This window comes from Drosophila yakuba, chromosome 2L (genome assembly GCF_016746365.2).
Source record: "Drosophila yakuba strain Tai18E2 chromosome 2L, Prin_Dyak_Tai18E2_2.1, whole genome shotgun sequence".
Classification (NCBI taxonomy): Eukaryota; Metazoa; Arthropoda; class Insecta; order Diptera; family Drosophilidae; genus Drosophila; species Drosophila yakuba.
The window spans coordinates 3,013,414-3,032,313 of NC_052527.2; the positions used below are offsets into that span (position 1 = coordinate 3,013,414).

The following is an 18,900-nucleotide window of genomic DNA, read 5'->3' on the forward strand; positions in this document are numbered from 1 at the left end:
TTGTAGACAAATTTTAAGTTACCGAGAATATGCGCAACTTTATTGTGCAACGCAACTAAGTGTAATTATTATAAATTGGTACACATACATATGTATTGTTAATTATTAAAACGCTGTAAATAATACAATTACGTAGGCGGGATGACACACGGACAACACACATGCATATAATAAAATTAAGCATAATTATATGCCTAACTATAAATAACTATATATTGGTATATATAAAGATATATAATATATATATTTTTATATATATACACGATGAATTAAACTAAACAACGTAGAAATTATAGTTAAATTTTTTCGAAGTGACAAGATTAACGTGCAGCAATAAGCAACCGACAAGAACAACAACAGCAACCACAACAACAAAAACAAACGAAACGCGCCTAGTAATAGTTAATAATTCTATTTTGTTAAGCGTTATTGTAGTGAAACGAAACAAAACAAAACAAAAGAAAACAAAACATAACAGAACCGAACCGACAGATCGAACAGCAAAACCAACAGAATTAAGTTTTAAGCTGGACTTTGGAAGGTGGAAAGCGAGTAAAAACCAAAATGAATGCAAAACATGTTGTTCATTATTGACAAAGCTAAAAGTAAATATATATTTTGTACAAATATAATTAAATTCAGCCGCAGCTAAAACCAAGTACACTTATTAATGTTTAAGCAACAACAGAACAACAACCAATTTAATATGCAATTACCGTAACAGTAGTTGATAAATCAAACGAATAAAACATCAAAAATTGTAACATTTACATAACTGCCTTTCGTGTCTTTAGTTTTTACTTCTTGGATTTTTATAATAACGGAAGGAAATGCATTTGCTTTTTTGAGGTTCAGTGTGACCAGGCTAGGCTATAAAGCCATGTCCATCTGTTTCAAATCAAAAAGTCAGCCAGTTGGAATTCCTATTTCCGGCTCTTTGAGGATACACTCGAAACCAACTTACTTTAACACGATTAATCAAATCAGAGTTTTAAACAATAAGTGAAATCCTTTTGGCAATGTTAATCGATCAGTGTTGGTAAGACGCCAAAGTAGTCTGGCAGTGCTGTCAACTCAGCTTAAAGTGCATTCCTGGCCGCGCTTTCGACAGCGTGGTATAGTTTCTTTGAATTGGGTGTTTACATCTTCATCAATTACTGGATCGTTAAGAATGCACAATCAATGTGATGTTGTGGGCGAGTCCCCCAGGTACAATCGCAACAAGCGACGGCGATATCAGCGCCAAAGATGGAGGGCTCTGTCGCTAATTTCAGATCTAAATGGAGGAAAAGCAGAAACTAAGGAGATCAGCAATCGTCAGAGAAAGAGGCGCATCCAGGGCCACGTGTCTGACTGCACCAGCGAGGAGGATGTGCACAACAAACGTGAGCTGGACACTTCTACAGACGTCCCAAAGCACAAAGTTCAGGTTAAATGCGAAAATAGGTTTCCGAATATCAGAGAGGAGGCGCACGGCAACTCGATTAAGCTATCTTCCTTAGCTCTTCCACCACCACCCCAATCTTGGATATATCCAAACCAATCTGGGGGCTTCCGGAACCCACACGTTTATGGTAACCAAAGCTGGAATTCTGGCGTCCCATATCAAAATCAACCGCAGTGCACAGCACAAGTAAGCCGAAACCCCACTAACCATTTGAACAATTTAAATAAACAAATTTTAAATGCACACCCGCAGTGGCAAGCACATCGGAATTTTCCACACCAACCTTTAAATATAATGCATCTAGGAAGTTGCCCGGTTCCACCTGGGCATCCGCCACCAGCCCAAGACCGTAGTATCAGGGACCCGTATATGAAGCCTCTGCAGGAAATCAGCAATCATCAAGTCATCGAAACCCATTGGAACATGGAGTATATCCATCACAAGTAAGGTACAGTAGCAAGAATTTATACCCAACTAAATGAGAATCTATTTGCTAAATTATATTGAGGGGTCCAAATTAATCTAGCCATTTATTAAGAATTAATATTTTACATACTGATTTAAGAGGTTTAATATTTAAACCTTAAATGTGTTGTGAATGTCGCAATTTCCTGAATACATGAATTCTTATGAATTGGCCTTAAAGGTGTGATCAGTAAGGTAAGGGTTAAAGGAGCAACATTTTGAAAAGCATTGGCTTCCCACACCTAAGCAAAGTGAGTGCATGCGTGTGGGCTGTTGTTATTGTGATGGTGTGCAAGCAGCAACAAAACAAACCGCATATAAATAAGGAGAGCGAGGGATTGTTGCATACTTTAGGGCGGTGGGGTGGGGGTGTAGCTGTTCTGTTCCATCCGCTCGCAAAGTTCAATGGTCTTTTGACACAAATGATGATGATGTCAAGTTGAGCTCGTCCTACACTCCTGCCGTGCTCTCACTCTCTCTGGTGCTCTCTCTTGCTTGTGCTCTTTTGGGTGCCAAGCCCCTCTTGTCCCCTGTCGACGCCATCACTTTAGTCAGCCAACGTTGTTGTTGTCGCTTAAGTGTTTGTTTGGGTGCCGTGCTGGCTCTCTGTGCTCCAACAACAGCAATGCGGCCGGCTTACGAGCCTCTGCTCGCTCTCCCCCTCTGTTGGGGTTCGCTCTTTGCCGAACGGAGAACCTACCGCAATTCGTTTCGTGTTCATGGCTGCATTTCCTTGTTTATGTTTTGCGAAGCCAAATGTAGGGTACATCGGTTAAGTGCCGAACCAGGAGAAAGAGAGAGCGAGCGAATGAGTACCGTTATGTTGCCGGAGCTGTTGCAGGCTGCGCAACTTGCGGCTGCAGCTTTTTATTATTTGCAGTCCCTTTGACTTTGTCTTCTTCTTCGGGACCGTTACTTCTCGCAAAGTACAATGGTGCAACTTTGCCAAGTGTTTATATTCAAAATAAAACAGTATTTCTGCATCCCACTACAGTGCATTGGCATTTTAACTTATCCTAAAAGGTGTTAGGTGCGAAGTTTAGTTCTTTTTTAGAATTGCTAGATTGTTACAAATATGTAGCATTATTATTTGATAAGTCTGATATTAGGTCTTACCTTGGCAGTACAAAAAAGTAGAATAGTTAAAGTCCTCACCCAATGCCCGAGGAGGTTGAATGTGTCCCACTGTGCATGCGAGTGCAAAACTACGCAGTTATGCTGTGCATTCGCCATCGCCCCCCTCCCGCTCTCTGTGGGGCCGTGCTCAACTGTACGCCAATTGGAGGAGAGGAGGAGCTCTGCCGCTGGGGTCGCGGACTGCGGCGCGGCAGCGCTGTCGCGAGTCCTGGCTGCAGTTATCCTGGCGGCAATCGAACACTTTAATCATTTAGTTCTTGCACTCTCCGGCAGCAAGTTGTGTTTTTTGATTCTCGTCGTATTGTCGCCGTTTCTGAATTGTTGTATATCGGTATCAAAATACACACATCTTGCATACTCACGCAACTACGCCCACAAACATACACATATACATGTACGTGTGTCCACTTGCACGTAGTGTTGAATCCGGATCAGTATCGAAATCAGTTCGAAAACCCTTAGTGTGTGCGTGCTCAATTCAGTTTTCAAATTGAAACTACATCATTTGCAACGAAAAACATTTTCCAGTCCCAGGTTCAGATCCATTTTCTTTCGAACCGAGTTGGGAAAATCGGTGTGGTATACTTTGCGGCGCTGGCGAATAAATGTAAGCGAACAGAAGAAGAATGCAGCGGATATGTAGTTACAGTAACAGTTACACCATTTTATTTGCAAAAGTGCCCACACCCAAAGTCGATTTTTCGCCCTGCATTTGTGTGTCTGTGTATGTGTGTGCGAATAGTAAAACGGGGCTCAATGGGGCGGCTCGCAGTCGGCGAAATCTCAATTTCTCTACACTCTGATATATATTTGCCGCCTACACACACACACACAGAAATACATGCAGCTGCGTTTCGAGCAGCGCCGGCATCGCAGTTTTCATTTCGCTGCCTGCAGCCGCCATTTAACCTAAAAAAAAACGCCGCACAGGAGCGGATTCTTCAGGGGGAGTCGATCCCCAAAAATAACGATTTTTGGACATAGGATACATGTTTTTCATATATTAGTTTCCTAATGCTAATTCGTAGAAATGTGACTCAAAATTCTATTTTTAAAGTCTACAAAGAATAGTAAAAAAAAAAGTAAACTTTAACAACAAATTTTGAGAATTTTTTACAAGATTTGAATATTTTGTAGTGCAATTAATATATTTGCTTACTTTAAAAGAAATTCTTCCATTTCCGTAAACGGCTTTCTAAGAGGTTTTCGGAGCCCCTGATCTTAGAGGCTCCCCTTTGAGGCGGCCCTGCTTAGGCAGCGCAGTTGACGTCGACGGCGACGCCAGCTTGCAGTTAAGCTCGCTCTCTGGCACCCACTCTCTCTGTGGCGCTCAATAGCCATTGCATATCGTGTGGCGCGCTCAGCTGACTGCTGCGCTTCCGCTGCAGCCTGCGCTCTCACTCTCTTTCCTATCTCTCCGCCTATATATCCTGTTTATTTTTGCCGCACCCAAATCAACTGCAAGCGGCCTCAAACGCCGTCCTTAGAAATTCTGCTACTTTGCTGACCCGTTACTTGCCCAGAACTCCTTCGCTCGCTTGCTCTCTCTCTTTTTCCTTTCATCCTCTGCCTTTGCCTTTGCCAAGGTGTGTCACTTTTTTGTTTTGTTCCTGCCCTTTGAACACTTCTTCCCCATTCTTCCAGTATCCGTGAGTGTGAGTGCGAGTGTGTGTGTGTGCCTGCATAGGTATGTGCCATCATATCCATCAATTAGCCGGAAACAATTTCCAACTATTTATGAATGAAAATTAATGGTTGCGCCCCCTTTATTTTGGGGGCGTGCATCGAAAGGAGAAACTTCCTTCGGTTGACTGAAAACGAAAATGGACTTCATGGGACAAACAAAAAGTTTAAGTTTTTAAAAGAGTGTCAAAGAAATATGATTATACTATTGCTGCAGTATATCAGTATATCAGATCTAATATAACTCATACTCCCTTGATTAATTTTACTTAGTACTTTTTTTTAAATTAACATATCAACGTGCAAGTTTATTTATGGTTGCTAATCAGATAGTATGATTTGGAAGACGCTTTATTTGAGCAACTGCTTTGCAAAACAGATTTCCTTCATCGTGCGCAGCTGTCTTTGGAACAAGAAATGCATTCGTAACAGCGGAGTCATTCAGAAACTCTGTCGAATTTCAATTTAAAACAAGTTCCCATAACGCAATTATAGAAATAGTATACACGTAAGTGTGTATGTTTGCGCAAAATCCAATTATAAATTACCTCCGCCGTCGAGCATCTGAGGAATCCACCTTGCGGATATATGTGCTCAGGCCGTAGGAAAACATATAGCCGTGTAAGTTTGATCCATTCCCATTCCCATCGGGTGGCTTTCTCTTCCCCGAGCGGGCGAAGAGCGCTCGACAATGACGACTTCTGTTTCTGGCCAAGAAGCGTCGCTCTCTTGGGGCTCTGCTCTCCCGATTCTTGGACATGTAGCCGCAGTACGATTGCCCTCGTCGGTGGGGCATAAAAATAATTTCCACGCCGCTCGGCAAATCAGTTTATTTCTGTTCTGTTGAGTTGCAGGAACGCGTTCTTTTCTACTTTCCGTTCGGTTTTATTTCCTTATTATTATTGTTATTACGAATTAGTTTCACGTTTCGGTTTGGCTTGGTTTTTCATTTTTCAAACGGCACACACCATCCACACAATTTGATCAATAATATTCCAGATATTATTTGCTTCGGTTATTTATATTTGAATGAGTACAACTATTCCGTTTGTCTCGCCTTTTGTTTTGTGGAGCGCTTTCTCGTTCGGTTATTATTAAAAATATAAAACCAAACATCGCCAGAAAATTGTTTCGTAATCGCATAGGAACCTACAGATTACCAACCACTTTCATTTGATATTCCCCCGAACAGAAATCAAAGGTAAACCGGGAAATCTCCTCTCCCTTTATATAATGCGAACAGATATTCCAATATTTTGGCATTTCCCCGAATCGCTGGTAACCAGCTACTTAACCTCAAACACATAACGTCAGCATCTCTCGCATCAGCTGCGATCAGATCGGCCAGATCGTTGTTGCTTCAGAAATATTTTCGAAAATATAATCCCGCCGGCTACGCAGCGGCGCAATTCTACGCTCCTGCGTCTCCTCACACCGTCCCACCATCCATCCGATTGTTTATTTTTAAAATATAACTTTTTCGCACGATTTGCGGCGTTGAATGCAACAAACTGCCAAGACAAGTTGCGAAAACTCAACCCAAGGTGGAACATTCTGTACCTGAATTCATGGACAAGGGGGAAGATTATTAAATATTCAATAATACGCATGAAATATTCTTGAATGGGTTAAATAATTGCAACGATCATAATATTATTTCATTGAACGATACTTATTTTGTATACCTATTGGAAAAAGCAGAGAACCTTCCTGTGTATTCAGTCGTACATTCTTACTAATTGCGTGCCACAATTATAAAGGCCAATTTGAATAAAGGCTAAAAATACATGCCTGCTTTTGGCCAATTTATTGTTTGGGTAACAAGAAGCAGACACGCTGAAAGAACGCGGCAAACAACCACATATTAGGAAAAGAAACCATACGTCAGTTGGTTATTTTAAGCTATAAACAATAACAGCTTTGGGTTTTACTTGCTCATTCAGGTTATCCACAATCCACCATTTGATTATGTTTCCCATAAAGTGAAAGTGAAATGCCAAATTCAAGAATAGTTTTCCGTAGGCCTCAATTCCATTAAGGAAGCAATTTTAATTGAATCGATTTTCCAGTCAATGCTCGGGCATTTTGGCCCTATTTGCATTTACCAGCCAGTCAGTCAGCCTGCCTGTTAGCCAAGCCAGCCAGCAAATTTGCCAACCACAGAGGCAAAGAGCCCCCGACATTTGTATGGGTTTGTTGAAAATGTTTACTCTTGGTATTTTCCCCCATTTCCAAGAAGTGCAGGCCCGCATTTCAGTTAAATTAAATTAAAACAATTGATTTTTATTGTAACTTTGTATTTCGTTTCTCTTAATTTCCCTTTCAGTAATCTTTCTGGCATACCACATTACTCATACGTAGTGGATATCGTTGGTGTGGCGCTTTTAACTAGACTATAGTAGGAGGAGCTAAGAACGGACAGCGGACTTTCTTTAATCCACTGCCGTTGCTAGGAGTGTGCATCTGAAAGGGGTAAGTAAAGGTTGAGTTTGCAAGCTGAAGCTTGAGCTAATCATTACTATCCATTGCAGACTTCACAGCAGTATTATATCTACAGCCACTTATTTGATTTACTCGCCATCTCTATTTCTGTCTATTGAACCAGTTTTCGAAGAAGAAAGCTGTAAAGTTGATCGCCTTCCAAATAATAACTGCGTTTAAACTAATAGCACAAAAGATTCATTGGCTTAGCTAATGCATTGGTACTCAAAGCTTTCCAAATTATTTTGTTGTTTCTAGAGCTTTGTGGTATTAGTTTTGATCGCATCAGTACGATTATAGCAAACTGTTGTGTCGAAAGAAGTGACTCAATCGCTTGTATTAGATCCAAGTTTCGAGATACAACTTTTTACATCATTTTTAACAAGCGAATCCCTTCAGCAGCAGCTTCCGCAACATGGTCGAAGGTCAGACAGCCGTGCAGCAGCAGCAGCAGCAACCACCATCCGGCGCGGGCGGTGCCAGCGGCGTGGGAAGCACCACCGGATCCGCAGGAGGACCGACTCCGGCCAACAATGTAACCAACAGTCAGGCCCAAACCAATGGAGGTACCACTGCGGCAGCAACTGCCGCAGCAGGTACCGGATCCACGACAAATGCGGCCGGTGGCCAGGCCACTGCAAACAATGCTGCGAGCAACAACAACAACAATAATAATAATAATACCAACAACAACAATAACAACAACGCCACTGCAAACAACAATAACAATAATGAGCCAGACCCCAAGACCAATTTGATTGTGAACTACTTGCCACAGACGATGTCGCAGGACGAGATTCGTTCGTTGTTCGTCAGTTTTGGCGAGGTGGAGAGCTGCAAGTTGATTCGCGACAAGGTGACAGGTAGGATTGATGCAAACTCAGTCATTATGGTGTCATATATTAAATACAACATTGTTGCAGGCCAAAGTCTGGGGTACGGATTCGTGAACTACGTGAAGCAGGAGGATGCGGAAAAGGCAATCAACGCATTGAACGGCCTTAGGCTGCAAAACAAAACCATCAAGGTCTCCATTGCACGCCCCAGCTCCGAGAGCATCAAGGGTGCCAATCTCTATGTATCGGGTCTTCCAAAAAATATGACACAGTCGGACTTGGAATCATTGTTCAGTCCGTACGGCAAGATCATAACCTCGCGTATTCTTTGTGATAATATCACTGGTGAGTTGTGATCCTAAGAGGCGAGAATATATGGTAGATATCGATGGTATAGATACGATTGAAAGGATCTTCGACTTTCGGGTGTTGTAGTCTCTTTTGAAAGCATGTCCAATCTAAAATCTATTAAAAAATGTTTGCTGAATTAATTTTAGTCTATGGGTTTTAGCACACTTTTGTTTCTATTTTTGCTGGCGCTCCACAATATATTCTCCATGAATTATAATTAATGCAAATTTTATTTACACTTTTATTTTTACATGTAATACCAAATAAGATGAACATGCTGCGGGTATGTTTTTATTTTATTTTTCCTATGTTTCACTATTTTTTAATGCTGTTCATCGCTCATGAAGTAACACTTATTATGCTATAATAATTCAGACCAGACGTTTATTACGGTTGACAACCTCTCCTCTAGAACGCTCTGAGAAAATATTAAACTAGCATTGCTCACATTATTGCACACTCATCAAAAGTTAGTAGTAACGCATGGATTAAACATATTAAGATATCGTGCGCATTCGCCTTGCTTCTCAGTTAATTTCATCCGCTGCACATAATTGCCAGCATAAAACGTACAAACGCCATATATGATGACATAAGACATGATTCTAGGTCTCTCCAAGGGCGTTGGCTTTATACGCTTCGATCAGCGATTTGAGGCCGACCGGGCCATAAAAGAGCTGAACGGCACCACTCCGAAGAATTCCACCGAACCCATCACCGTCAAGTTCGCCAACAATCCTAGCAGCAATAAGAACAGCATGCAGCCTTTGGCAGCCTACATAGCGCCCCAAAACACGCGTGGCGGACGAGCATTTCCGGCCAACGCTGCTGCTGGAGCGGCAGCCGCCGCCGCTGCAGCTGCCATTCACCCCAACGCGGGCCGTTACAGGTCAGGAATGATATTGCTTTAAGACATTGTAATGGAACTAATTTCAATTCGCACCACAGCTCTGTAATCTCGCGGTACTCACCGCTGACCAGTGACCTGATCACCAATGGCATGATCCAGGGCAACACCATTGCCAGCTCCGGGTGGTGCATTTTCGTCTACAACCTGGCGCCCGAGACCGAGGAAAACGTGCTTTGGCAGCTGTTTGGTCCTTTTGGAGCAGTGCAGTCGGTTAAGGTGGGTTCAAATTCTATTGGGATTTTATGCTTCCTAAGTTTAGGTAGGCCAAGTTGCCAGCACAAATTTATAACTAATTAATATTCACCAGGTGATTCGTGATCTGCAAAGCAACAAGTGCAAGGGCTTTGGCTTTGTCACCATGACAAATTACGAAGAGGCTGTTCTGGCCATCCAGTCGCTAAACGGCTACACACTTGGCAACCGAGTTCTTCAGGTCAGCTTCAAGACCAACAAGAACAAGCAAACGTAATTATTAACCAAGTTGGCTGCTGTTGTCAATGCCAATGCGGCGGCGGCAGCTCTGGCGGCCAATGGTCTAGTCCCACATAATCATCACCACCACAGCAACATCGGTAGCATTAACAATAATAATAACAACAGCAACGGCTGCAACGCAGCAGCCTATCAACTTGGCAAATACGCTAACCACAGCAGCAATAACAGGCAGCACAACATCAACAGTAGCACTAGCAACACGAGCAAACAGAAGCCAGCATCCTCGAGCAACAAGCAACAATCAATGGCGCCACCTAAGAGATTAGCGTGCAGCACTGCAGCAACAGCAGGGGATTTGGCCGCAACTGCCACCAACAGCAGTAGCAGCAGTCACTCGGCGTCCAGCGGCGATGCCGGAGCCACCGGCACAGCCGCATCCTCCTCGTCGTCGTCGTCGAGCAACAACATCCTGAAGACATCCACGAAGTTTATTTACAATAAGCCCCAGAACCACTACGAGTTGTTGCAACAGCAGCTGCAGCTGCAGCAGGAGTTTGCCCAGTTCTTGACCAATGTGGCCAACAGCGCCGCAACTCCATCCAGCAACGGCTCGGCTAACTCGACAAACCAGCGTAATGGAGGTGGAACCATCGGCATGGGTCTGGGAATGTCGGCCAACTCAGCCGGCGGAGGTTCGGGCAACAAAAACAGTAACGGCAACAATGGCTATATGCCAACCTGGTCTAATTGGTTCTTTTAAAGTTTACTTTGGTTTGTCATCAGTCCATTTCACGGATCCTTTGTAATTTTAGGCAACGACTACTCAGTTTATGATTTATTGATATAAGTTTAAAATGCGCGAAGTAACAGAATTGTTCACATCTTGAGTTAAGAATTTGTTTTTTCAGTGAAATAATGTAACCATAATTTCTTACGTTGATTAAGTTTTGAAATCGTTTTTTGTTTATGCCCCCATTATATTTTTAAGATTAGATTCAATTTGTAGAACTTACATCTTTCGTTAATGCACTTTTAAACCGTCTAGTCGACTCTCCCAAAGATAAAAGCTTCCATGAGGAAAAGGGGAAACAGAAGAGATAATGCTTTAGTTAAGTTTTTGTTTGAGGTGTAAAACGCATACTCTACGGATATTTTTAAACAAGAGTAAAAATACAACTTGCAGGCATTGAAGCCCCAATCCACCAAAGAATGAAAACAAACTTGACAAATATTTAAGCTAAAAATAAATGTATAAAAAGAGATACGAAAACAGAACTGAATGAGTAAACAGATAGAGGCGTTTGGCTTATAGTCAAACCACTTGCAAATAGACAATGCAGAATGAGAAGGAAGCTAGATGCGAAAGAAAACCAAACGGAGCAAAACAAATAAGACATACGCGTGTTTATGTTTTATAAATTTAATGTAAAACTTTTGCTAAAAATAAATGGTGTATGCATAATATTACAATTAAACCTTTTATTCTCGATTACCATTTGTTCAATCGCCTAGCAACTTTCATATGTTAACCATTACACTTAAATATAGACTCTCTAAAATCTTAACAGGGACATTAGAATGAGGGACAGAAAGCCGAGAGGAAACAGCCCATGAGAATTTCTTCAAATACAACGAATAAATATTTAAGAAAATTTGAAACCACGTGGAAATGTAACACCTGTCGAGTCAGAGAGAGAATTCTAAAAACAAAATAGTAACCAGCGATTGTAAAGCTTAAACAAAAGCCAGCTAAGTAAGCTAAGCACGCCACTCCAATCGAAGTTAATGTAACTAAAGACAAAGATCAGAACAAAGTCCCTCCCTAGACAAGCAAGTGAGAAAGTGAAATGATGAAATGATGTATTGAAAACTTAGATGACAAAACGCGTTTCAGCCTAACGAATTTGTTTAAGCCCAACTCAACAGCAATAACAAAAAAACACAAAGTAACGAACAAATTAAACAAATTGCCAAACTAAATATAGCAAATTTTAATAAACAAAAATGGACATGGAATGAGAACGCTGACGGAATGGTGCAAGTTTTTCAAAAGCCTGGCAATGACAAGTTATGAAACGATATACATACATACATATGATGGTGCTTCACAAAAATTCCTTGTAGGAGATGTTAAATGCAAAGAATAAATAGTATTTATTATATGCAATTTTATGTTCCCTTTTTTCAAGTTGACCCCTTCCTTTAAAGTGCCGTGAGCCCAAAATGGAAAAATCGAGATGTTACTCAACATTTACTATGCTATATCTCTCTATAAAATCTATAACTATTTATGAAAACTATTACATATGATTAACAATATATTGATGTTGTGTATTGCAAATTTTAAATGTTTATACATACATACATACCGCGAAAATTATTACGAATACTAATTCATGGCATGCGAATAACGGAAATCCATTTTCATGTATACGTCAAGTAAATTTATTGCATACTACTTAAAACTAATTACCATGAACAAATTATATATTCAAGTATATATATTGCGATTATTAGGTATGTATGTGTGTAGTGCATAGAGAAACCGGAACGCCAGGCCTCCAATATTTGTAGAGCTCAAAGGCTTTTTCTCCCCTACTCCTCTAAATCTACTAGAAAATGCAAGAAAAGAAAAGAACCCCACATTACTCACACTCATGCGCAAAAGCTTGACTGAAATTAAATTAGAAATTCTGGCTTTTAAGCGTAAGGTAAATTAGGCATAAAAACCTTCCAGCAAGTCTCAATGCAAGTTCAAGGAAACTCAACATAACGTAAAAGCTATAAGGAGAACACCAAATGAAACGTTTTTTATACAAGATGTAAAAAATTGAGGCACAATTTTTGGTGCATGCACGTGTGGCGGGGTGAAGCAGACATGCATGAATAGACGTGAATAGACATGCTTCGACATGATAACCAGGCATACGCGGTTAAGTGAGATGAATGAAAAGCATGAACAACAACAAAAAGCAATCGATTATATACATTTTTTAAGATGAAATGTTTTATAAATGATAAATACAAATGGAGGAAAACCAAGAAAGTATTTTAAAAATTTAAATATATACATGAGTACTATATACAAAATATTAAATTATATATACATATTAAATACTTACTGGGTAACGAACAAAAACACCGCACAATAATATACAAAACAAAACGAAATCGTGGAAAGGGAATGGCACGTGGAAAGAGAAGAGAAACATACGTAAATAATAACAAATACCAGAAAAGAATGTTTAACTAAATGCAGAAAAGACTAACGAATCGAGAAAACTATGAAACCAGCAAATTTATAATTTTTACATGGAAATCGCAATAATGTTAACATTTAAAGAAGACGAAAACAAAGAGCATATCTTGAAAAAACATAGGAAGAGTATTGAGGAGGGATCTCAAGCAACGGAACGAAATCGAAGACACAAAAATCGACAAGTTACCACAAATTTTAACTAGCAAGTGAATGGCTTAATTACGGCACACTTTTATACTTTTACACCAAAACAAAAGAAACGAAACAAAAGCAAAAGCAAAAACCAAAGACGTATGTATAAATGGCGATCGATTTCTCGAGGCACCTTCGCGTTCTGAAGCCAATAAGGTTGTGCAAATGCCTGCAGACGCCACCGGAAACGGAAGTCTGCAGAGCGCCCTCTTCAGGCGGCTTGTAAACGATGCAGCGATCCAATCGGGCAACCCTGCAACCGCTGCACCGTTTACACTCAGCTTGAAATGTCTGTTTCTCTCACACAGATCACACACACACCCCACACAGACACACTCTCTTATCCTTACCCACTAGTCTCACATAAATGAATGTTGAATAGCAAGGAAACCCAGAAGTACCACGAGCCACTCGTGTGAAAACGAAACGATAACGAAAGTCTAGCAGTTGCGATCTATCTGAGAAGTGTAATTGATGGCTTTTAGGCGTAGCTACACACATACAAAGAACTGGCGCCCCCAGATCGGTTGAACACGGTTGAATCGGGGCAGGAAATCTCCTGAGGCTCCTCCCCTCACATTTTTGCCTGATTTTGAACTGTACGAACATACTATCTATCCCGGCCCAGATCTTTGTTTCGGCTGTAGCATCCTCTAAGAAGAACCGGCTATCAATCATATTACAAGGAATCGAATAACATTTTGTAGTGCAAGACATCAGTAAGTTGCGGATGGAAATACGCTCTTTATATATGTTTAAATGTTCAAGCAAGAAATGGAAACACTTAAGATATATTATAAATTAATTAAAACCAAATCTTAGTCGAAACGAACTTAGTCAAAGGTACTAATTTTAAGCACTATTGTTAAACGCAAGTCAAAAGGCAACGGATGAAGGAATCACTTTAGCCAAAACGGAAACAAAAATATTGAATCTTAACTGAACTCAGAAACTCTAGTGGCATTCGCTCTTTCAAGCTCAACATAAGTTAATGAACATATGAATTCCACATAACAGATTATAATAATTCAAACTTATTTATATTTGTCTATCGGTTAGCTTGCATAATACATTTATGCCACATATTACATATGTATGAGGAACTATGCAACCTTTTTTCTCGTCGTTATAAAACATAGTCGAAATATTGGTGGACAGTATCGTATTGTAGTAGCTAATATGTATTTACCTTTAATCATCACCGAACAAAACAAAAAACAATTATTCCAATTTAATTAAAGTGCATAAATTGTATATTGAATTACTGTCGAGTTCTCTCATATGGACACAAAACCTTAACGTTTTTCTTCGAATTCGCATTATATTACTTAAACGACAAAAACCAAGATACCGAAACAAAACAAAATCACAATATTAAGTGCGGAAAATGTCAAGCAAATTTATATAGCATATTTATGGTATACTCTGTGCAAGATTTATTAAGAATCAATTATACTTCATTATGGATTACTCTGAGAATTTACAAACAACAAACACACACTACACACGATGAATGAAAGCAAAAATTTATTCAAATAAAGCTATGAAATGATGTGTTTAAAAAATATTTCACTGGTGATATTTATTGTATTCGATAATAATAATTTATATATATATGGTAAGGAATTTTTGTTGAATTTAGCATGCCTTCTTTTCCTACGTTAACCTGAAAAGCTGCTACTCAACTAAGGCATAACTTTTACTTTCAAAGACGCCTACACGGCCATGTCCATTTTGATCTTGGGATATGGATTGTAGTCGACTATCTCAAAGTCCTCGAAGCGGAAATCCTCGATGTCCTGCACCTGACGCTTAATGATCAGCTTGGGAAAGGGTCGCGGTGTGCGCTGCAGCTGCTCCTTCAGCGGCTCGACATGGTTCAGGTAGACGTGCGTGTCGCCCATGGTGTGGACAAAGTCGCCCGGCTTCAGACCCGTCACATGGGCGATCATGTGGGTGAGCAGGGCATAGGAGGCGATGTTGAATGGCACGCCCAGGCCCATATCGGCGCTCCTCTGGTAGAGCTGACACGACAGCTCACCGCGCGTCTGGGAGACGTAAAACTGCGCCAGGCAGTGACACGGAGGCAGGGCCATCTTCGGGATATCCAGCGGATTCCAAGCCGACATGATGATGCGCCGATCTGAGGGGTTATTCTTGATGGTGTCGATCACCTGGCGCAGCTGATCGATTCCCTTGCCGCTGTAGTCGTCGTCGCAGGTGGCGTACTCCGCCCCGAAATGCCGCCACTGGAAGCCGTACACCGGGCCCAGATCGCCAACTGCGCGTTCCGTGAACCCCAGCTTGTCCAGAAACTCTCTGGTGCTGTTCCCGTCCCAGATGTGCACGTTCTTCGCCTGCAGCAACTTGGCGTCCGTCTTGCCCGCCACGAACCACAGCAGCTCCTCGGCCACAGCGCGGAAGAAGACCCGCTTGGTGGTCAGCAGTGGAAAGGACTGTCGCATGTCGAAGCGCATTTGACTGCCGAACAAGGACAGCGTGCCCACCTGCGTGCGGTCCATCCGCTGCTCCCCATTGGCGATGATCTGCCTCAGAAGATCCAGGTACTGCATCTCATCGCGATTGACAGGCGCGTGCTGCTCAATTGGTGGGTCCATTTTATCAACCGGCGACAGGTCGGCCTCCTGTTCGGGATCATGTTTTTTTGGCGTTGCAACCATATCTCAAAAATGTATAGTTTCCCGCAAAAAAAAATGCAATATGCTCGAAAATTGGCGGGAATTTATTGTTGCTCTGGTCGATAGGTTTCCAGCATTCGATTCGACAAGATAGGCATGCGATTACATTTATCGATAACCGTCGGTTATATCCGCTCCAGCGATTTTCAAATTCTTCATCCAACGGTTTTTAAGCGATATTTTTAGCACAAAAAGTTCGAACGTGACAGTGCTCACTTTATTAAAAAAATACAAATTTGGATAGTCGATCTACAACAGAATGTAATAGAGTAATGGCGACATGAAGTAATTAACTGAGGGCGTACAATTTGTACAGCTATGGATAAATAAATACAATAATAACCAAAAATAGAGAGGAAACGAAGTGACGACGAATCAAGAAGTACATTTAAACATAAACGAAGTGTACATCTATATATTGAAGAATATTGTGATCGGGCAGTGATCGCTTCCAAGACATTGGCTGCGGATCTCGTGCTCCACCACCTTGGTAACGAATCTCTCTGAGACGAGACAATAGTCCAGGCGCCATCCAACGTTGCGTGCTCGTGCATTGGCCATGTATGTCCAGAAGGTGTAGGCGCCCTTGCGGTCGGGATACAAATGCCTGAAGGTGTCCACAAAGCCGAGGCCCAGCAGCTCTGTCATTTTGTCACGCTCCTCTTGGGTGAAGCCGGCATTCTTCGTGTTGGTTTTCGGATTTTCCAGATCAATGGGCATATGGGAAACGTTCATGTCGCCACAGATGACCACCGGCTTTAGAGCATCCAATTTCTGAACGTACGCCTGGAAGAGCTTCTCCCAGCGCATACGGGGCTCCAAGTTAACCAGCTTTCGGCCTGAATTCGGTACGTACACATTGATCAAGTAAAACTTCTCGTACTCAGCCGTAATCATGCGACCGACATCATCGAACTCCTCATTGCCAATGCCGTATTCCACATTAATGGGCATTATCTTGCTGTAAATGGCGACGCCGGCATAGCCTCCTGGCATGCACAACCAATAGGGATGATATCCCGGCAGTCGGGTCATCTCTTCTGGCAGCTGTTCATTTGCGCACTTGGTTTCCTTTGAATTATATTGGATTAATGGTTTTCTTTAGGTTGGACAGCCACTATAGCTTACCTGCAGGCAGAAAATGTCTGGTTCCTCGAGGTCAATCAACTGAAGACCATCCTTTTTTAACCAGGCCCTTAGACCGGCCACGTTCCAGCTGCAGATTTTCAAGTTGAATTCTTTATCTGCTGGCAAGGCAAAAGCGTCTTTATCCAATGTTACAGTGGTTTTGGTCTCGGCCTTCTTGGTTTTTTTGGTGGCTGGAAAACAAAAGTTGAGCATGGTTTGCAAGCTTTTTAATACGGCAGCTCCACCGCAACCGGATTGCTCCGCTAACATACTTTTCGATCCACTCTCCTCATCAACATCGGGATCTTCAGCCTTGACAGCCGCCCTTTTTCGGCCTCGAGCTGCAAAATGAATATGATTAGCATGGCATTGATTTCTAAGATATTTATGTCAATGTTCTCACCTGGTTTAGTTTCCTCTGCTGCCTCCTCAATGTCTTCGACAGCCTCCGCCTTGACGGGAGCCTTTTTCCGTCCCTTAGCTGCGGGTTAAAATAAGCTAATCATGGTTTCAAGATTCACATTGACTTGACAGTAGCCCACCTGGTTTGCTTTCAGTCGAGGGCTTAGCTTCTTCAACTACACCGTTTTCCTTATCGGCGGATTTCTTCTGCTTCTTCGCGGGTGCCGGCTCCTTGGCTTCCTTCTTAGCACGCTGTTTAGTGGGCTTTGCCTCGGCCTTGGGCTCAAGTTCTTCTGGAGTCTCACCATTCGTTGTTTTCTTGGTGCGTTTTTTGGGGGCAGCAGCAGTTTTTGGAGGAGATTCCACTTCTTCTTGTACTACTTGAAAATCTTCCACAGTCTCGGGCGATGGCTCAACCGCCTTTCCCTTCTTTGTTCGCTTGCTAGCAGTCTTTGGCGGCACCTCATCGACTTCCGGCTCATCGAGGGCAGCTGCGATCTCAGTGTCCGCCAAACGCTTTGCTCCGCGTGCCCGCTTGGCAGCTGTCTCAGATTTCGGAGCCTTATCCTTTCCAGTTGTCCCTGGTTCAGGTTGCTCCTTCGACGTTGGTACTGCTTCCTTTTTGGCCCGTTGTTTTGGCGGCTCTGCCACTTCCTCGGCCACTCCATTTTCTTCTGCCGGCGGCTCCTTTCGCTTCCGTCCCTTGGCCTGGGCTGTCGTTGGTTTCTCAGTCTTAGCGCGTCCCTTAGGCGGTGGAGGCGCTTCTTCTTCAGGAGCAGGAGTGGGCTCTTTTTTGGCTCGTGACTTGGATGCCTTTCCAGCTGGTGGATCGGCTTTCGGCTCTGCTTCGGCAGCCGCCTTCTTGGCGCGTCCCTTTGGCTTGGCCACCACCTCCATCTGGCCGTTTTCTTCTGTATCCTTTGGCTGCTGCTTCTTCTTGCCACGTGCGGCTGCGGTGGGCGCCTTCTGAGGCTCGACTTCCTGGGAGTTTTCCTCAGCTATAGTCTTCTTGGTGGCTTTCTTCGCGCGCGGCTTTCCTTTCGCCGGAACCTTGGCTTCCTCGGCGTCAGAGGCTGCGTTTTCATCCACACCATTCCCATTGGCATTTGGAGTGGGGTCAGTGGGTTCAGATGCCAACGCCTCTGCTGGTTTTTTCACGGCCTTGGCGCGCGGCATTATGCAGTTCTGCTGCTCGGACTGTTAGTTTTCCAACAATAACTTGTATGTACTTGCAGAGTCTTTTCAGTTCCTTATTTTGCTAATTTTGCTTCGCCACTGCCGCTTGCTTCAGCACCCGATATCAACAAAAAGAAAACTGCGCGGGCAACGCGATTTCTGCAAGCCGGTCGGCATGACATTGGTCAGCTTACAACACTAGTTCTGTACCATCCCTGGAAAAACGCAATTTAGCAAGTTTGGTTATTTGTGACGTCACTAGTAGTGGGCAAATAGGTGCAGCTCAGCAACCTAATTGT

General features: G+C 42.5%; 3 protein-coding genes across 4 annotated transcripts; 1 reads left to right on the plus strand and 2 right to left on the minus strand.

Moving 5' to 3' along the window:
- Positions 1-3,331: 3,331 nt before the first annotated feature.
- LOC6526646 (ELAV-like protein 2) lies at positions 3,332-11,220 on the plus strand. The gene is given in 8 exon segments (XM_039370492.2): positions 3,332-3,656; positions 7,059-7,204; positions 7,264-7,355; positions 7,616-8,076; positions 8,137-8,394; positions 9,010-9,289; positions 9,349-9,526; positions 9,618-11,220. Coding segments are annotated over 5 exon segments (2,052 nt in total). The 5' UTR covers positions 3,332-3,656; positions 7,059-7,204; positions 7,264-7,355; positions 7,616-7,628; the 3' UTR covers positions 10,506-11,220.
- A 3,350-nt stretch (positions 11,221-14,570) lies between these two features.
- LOC6526648 (thymidylate synthase) lies at positions 14,571-15,955 on the minus strand. The gene has a single exon (XM_002087720.4). The coding sequence runs from the start codon at positions 15,875-15,877 to the stop codon at positions 14,912-14,914; it is 966 nt and encodes a 321-aa protein (XP_002087756.1). The 5' UTR covers positions 15,878-15,955; the 3' UTR covers positions 14,571-14,911.
- A 106-nt stretch (positions 15,956-16,061) lies between these two features.
- On the minus strand, positions 16,062-18,777 carry LOC26536232 (recombination repair protein 1). Of its 2 annotated transcripts, XM_015199223.3 has the most exons (5): positions 17,566-18,775; positions 17,427-17,504; positions 17,296-17,364; positions 17,024-17,214; positions 16,062-16,966 (listed from the first exon to the last, which is right to left on the minus strand). In XM_015199223.3, the coding sequence occupies exons 1-5, from the start codon at positions 18,599-18,601 to the stop codon at positions 16,307-16,309; spliced, it is 2,034 nt and encodes a 677-aa protein (XP_015054709.1). In that variant the 5' UTR covers positions 18,602-18,775; the 3' UTR covers positions 16,062-16,306. The 2 variants fall into 2 exon arrangements, with proteins under 2 accessions (XP_015054709.1, XP_015054708.1); XM_015199222.3 differs by having other exon boundaries at positions 17,024-17,364; positions 17,566-18,777.
- Positions 18,778-18,900: the final 123 nt, after the last annotated feature.

What these genes read in the sequence shown, in the direction of transcription:
- LOC6526648 (XM_002087720.4), bottom strand. Translation starts at nt 15,877, where the DNA reads ATGGTTGCAACGCCAAAAAAACATGATCCCGAACAGGAGGCCGACCTG.
- LOC26536232 (XM_015199222.3), bottom strand. Translation starts at nt 18,601, where the DNA reads ATGCCGCGCGCCAAGGCCGTGAAAAAACCAGCAGAGGCGTTGGCATCT. An exon ending in CTCGACTGAAAGCAAACCAG is followed by an intron (nt 17,505 to 17,565) that starts GTGGGCTACTGT and finishes TTTAACCCGCAG; the next exon opens with CTAAGGGACGGAAAAAGGCT. An exon ending in AGCAGAGGAAACTAAACCAG is followed by an intron (nt 17,365 to 17,426) that starts GTGAGAACATTG and finishes TTCATTTTGCAG; the next exon opens with CTCGAGGCCGAAAAAGGGCG.